This window comes from Acyrthosiphon pisum, chromosome X (assembly GCF_005508785.2).
Source record: "Acyrthosiphon pisum isolate AL4f chromosome X, pea_aphid_22Mar2018_4r6ur, whole genome shotgun sequence".
Taxonomy (NCBI): domain Eukaryota; kingdom Metazoa; phylum Arthropoda; class Insecta; order Hemiptera; family Aphididae; genus Acyrthosiphon; species Acyrthosiphon pisum.
Genome location: NC_042493.1, coordinates 131,687,667 through 131,690,313, shown reverse-complemented (window position 1 = coordinate 131,690,313; position 2,647 = coordinate 131,687,667). Strand labels below are relative to the sequence as shown.

At 27.1% G+C, this 2,647-nt stretch overlaps 1 protein-coding gene across 1 annotated transcript in view; it reads right to left on the bottom strand.

The window, feature by feature from the left end:
• Positions 1–924: 924 nt before the first annotated feature.
• LOC100573577 overlaps positions 925–2,647 on the bottom strand; it is a 5,365-nt gene continuing 3,642 nt past the window's right edge. Inside the window, exons 3-5 of the mRNA XM_003245407.4 lie at positions 1,603–1,725; positions 1,353–1,502; positions 925–1,281 (exon numbers count right to left, since the gene is read on the bottom strand). Coding sequence (XP_003245455.1) covers positions 1,022–1,281; positions 1,353–1,502; positions 1,603–1,725 — 533 coding nt within the window. The 3' untranslated portion in view covers positions 925–1,021. The remainder of the gene's footprint in view (positions 1,282–1,352; positions 1,503–1,602; positions 1,726–2,647) is intronic.

The following is a 2,647-nucleotide window of genomic DNA, read 5'->3' as shown; positions in this document are numbered from 1 at the left end:
ATGGGGTACCTAAAATAATCGCATGACGTCACTGGGTCAAGCTCGGCATAATCGCCTATCTTACGCGTGTAAATGTTGCTAACTTTACATAATGATTTACCAATCTAAACTTTTTATTTTTGATGTTTGATGTATGTAGAAATATATAATTTTTTGTGCTAAAACGATAGAAGTATCAGAATTTCAATATAACATTTACAATTTACATATTAATATATTTCAAAAAAACTAATCACTTTGGAAAAATTCTAGTTCCACAAACGTTTTTCAGCACATAAAAATTAAAAACACACTGCATAGGTACACACAATAAAAATCAGAAAATATACGTCTTTAAAGGTAGGTAAATTTTTCTGTCAAGAGACTGAAGAGAGTAATACTTACACGTATAATATTATTAGAGAATTACATCGAGCCCTGCGCCAAAGGTGGGCATTAACTTGTTAAAAAGTTAAAGTTAAATTAAAAAGTTAATTTTTTTAAACTTTTTAACTTAACTAGTCAATTATTTTTGTTTTTAACTTATTAACTCATTCAGTTAAAATTGTTATTGTTGTAACTTAACATTTTATATTAATTATCATTGTCGTGCAGTTAAGTTAATTTTTTTTTCAAGTCAAACTGATTGGTCAACTCTTTCGATTTTAGTCATTTTCAAATTATATATTATTATAATAACCTAATTTTGGAGAATAAAAATCCATAAGTGCTCATTCATACTATACTTCATAATTAAAGGGCAATTGCATTTTTTTATCATATTTTTACATATTTCTAGGCATATTATAATGACGTTTTATCGAGCGTATTTTTATAAAGCATATATTAAAGTTTTTTGGAGCATGGACATCTGCCCTTTTAAAACAAATACCAAGGGTTTTCTATGCAAAATGTATGCAGACATTTAAAGAATTTTAAAGAGTCTTTGTTTAAGAAGTGCTCACTTTCCATATTTATTAAGAATAAATTAATGAAAACGTACAAATGCTGTTAATGGATATTTGAAAATAAAATTGAGATTTTATACAGCAGTGTGAGAAGATTGAATTAAGTCAATAGCTTCATAGTTGTAATTGGCTCTTTGAGTAGCCATATTTTCTCGTTTAACCTTGTATACCCGCTGCTCTATTACATACAATACTCCACTGACATAAAGGGCAATAGTTCCTATAACTGCTACGCCAAAGCTCCATCCTATATCATTATGTCCCCAATGTGGCATCCATTCTCTGCTGTCTCCATATATTCCAAATATTATCAGGGCAATATTACTGCATACAGCTGAAAATAATATTTTTAACACATTAATAGGTCTGTTACAAATTATAAGACAATATAACACAATGTTTTACCTGCAGCTATGTTAAGTATTCCAGCTGATAGAATTTGAACATAATATTCATAAGCTCTGTTTAGATATATATAAAGTGTAGTGTAGAATAAACCTGACACGGTAAAGAGAACACAAGCCGTAAAGAAAAACTGAGTCGCAATATAAAAATCTAAGGAAAAACAATTTGTATTAATTTTAAATTTCACATCAAAGTATAAAACTTTGTTTGTTATGGAAGAAAAGTAAAAAAAACCAAGTCATAAACAAACCTTCAAATATAATATCAGAGATAATATAGTATTCTTCTTCAAACACCCACCAACAATTATGGAATTTTGCGTCGTGCCAATGACGAGGGTCCTCAAACTCTTTAGAACATACTACCCATAGACCTATGGATGTGAAAAGTTAAACAAATTATGATTAAAAAGGCGGGTAAGTCGTGGATGTCGCTCTGCTGTACAGTAGGTTACAAGTGGGTTACTGTAATGGATGGAATTAAATTTGAATCCAATGATATTATATCATTGTATACGAAAAACGATTCTGAACGGAGATGATTTGTCAGTCTAGGATATATTATTTTTAAAGAAAAACTTATGGAGAACCTTGTACCAAATTTTAAAAACTTAGTTATAAAAGAAAAAATTTTTACGATTTTTCAACCACTAAATTACTTGCAAATTTTCGCAATTTTGACATATTTCGTATAAATTTGAACTTTAAATGCTTATAAATAAAAATTGTGACAATGTATTCCTTTTATTTTGCAACTGCTATTGTAAAAATATGTTAGGAGCCTTGTATTAAATTTCCAAATCTTAGAATTAAAAAGAAAAACTTTTATGAATTTCTGTCTAAGATAATTTGAACATTGCCGTAATTTTTACGTATTTAGTCAAAATTTGAACTTTAAATGCTTATAAAAAAAAATCGTGACTATATATTTCTTTTATTTTTCAATTGCTATTGTAAAAATATATTATGAGCCTTGTATTAAATTTTGAAATCTTAGATATAAAAGGAAAATTTTTTATGAATTTCTAGCATAAAATAATTTACGAATTTTCGTGATTTTTACATAATATGTTGTCAAAATTTGAACTTTAAATGCTTATAAATAAAAATTGTGACAATGTATTCCTTTTATTTTGCAACTGCTATTGTAAAAATATGTTAGGAGCCTTGTATTAAATTTCCAAATCTTAGAATTAAAAAGAAAAACTTTTATGATTTCTGTTTAGATTATTTGAACATTGCCGTAATTTTTACGTATTTAGTCAAAATTTGAACTTTAAATGCTTATAAAAAAAA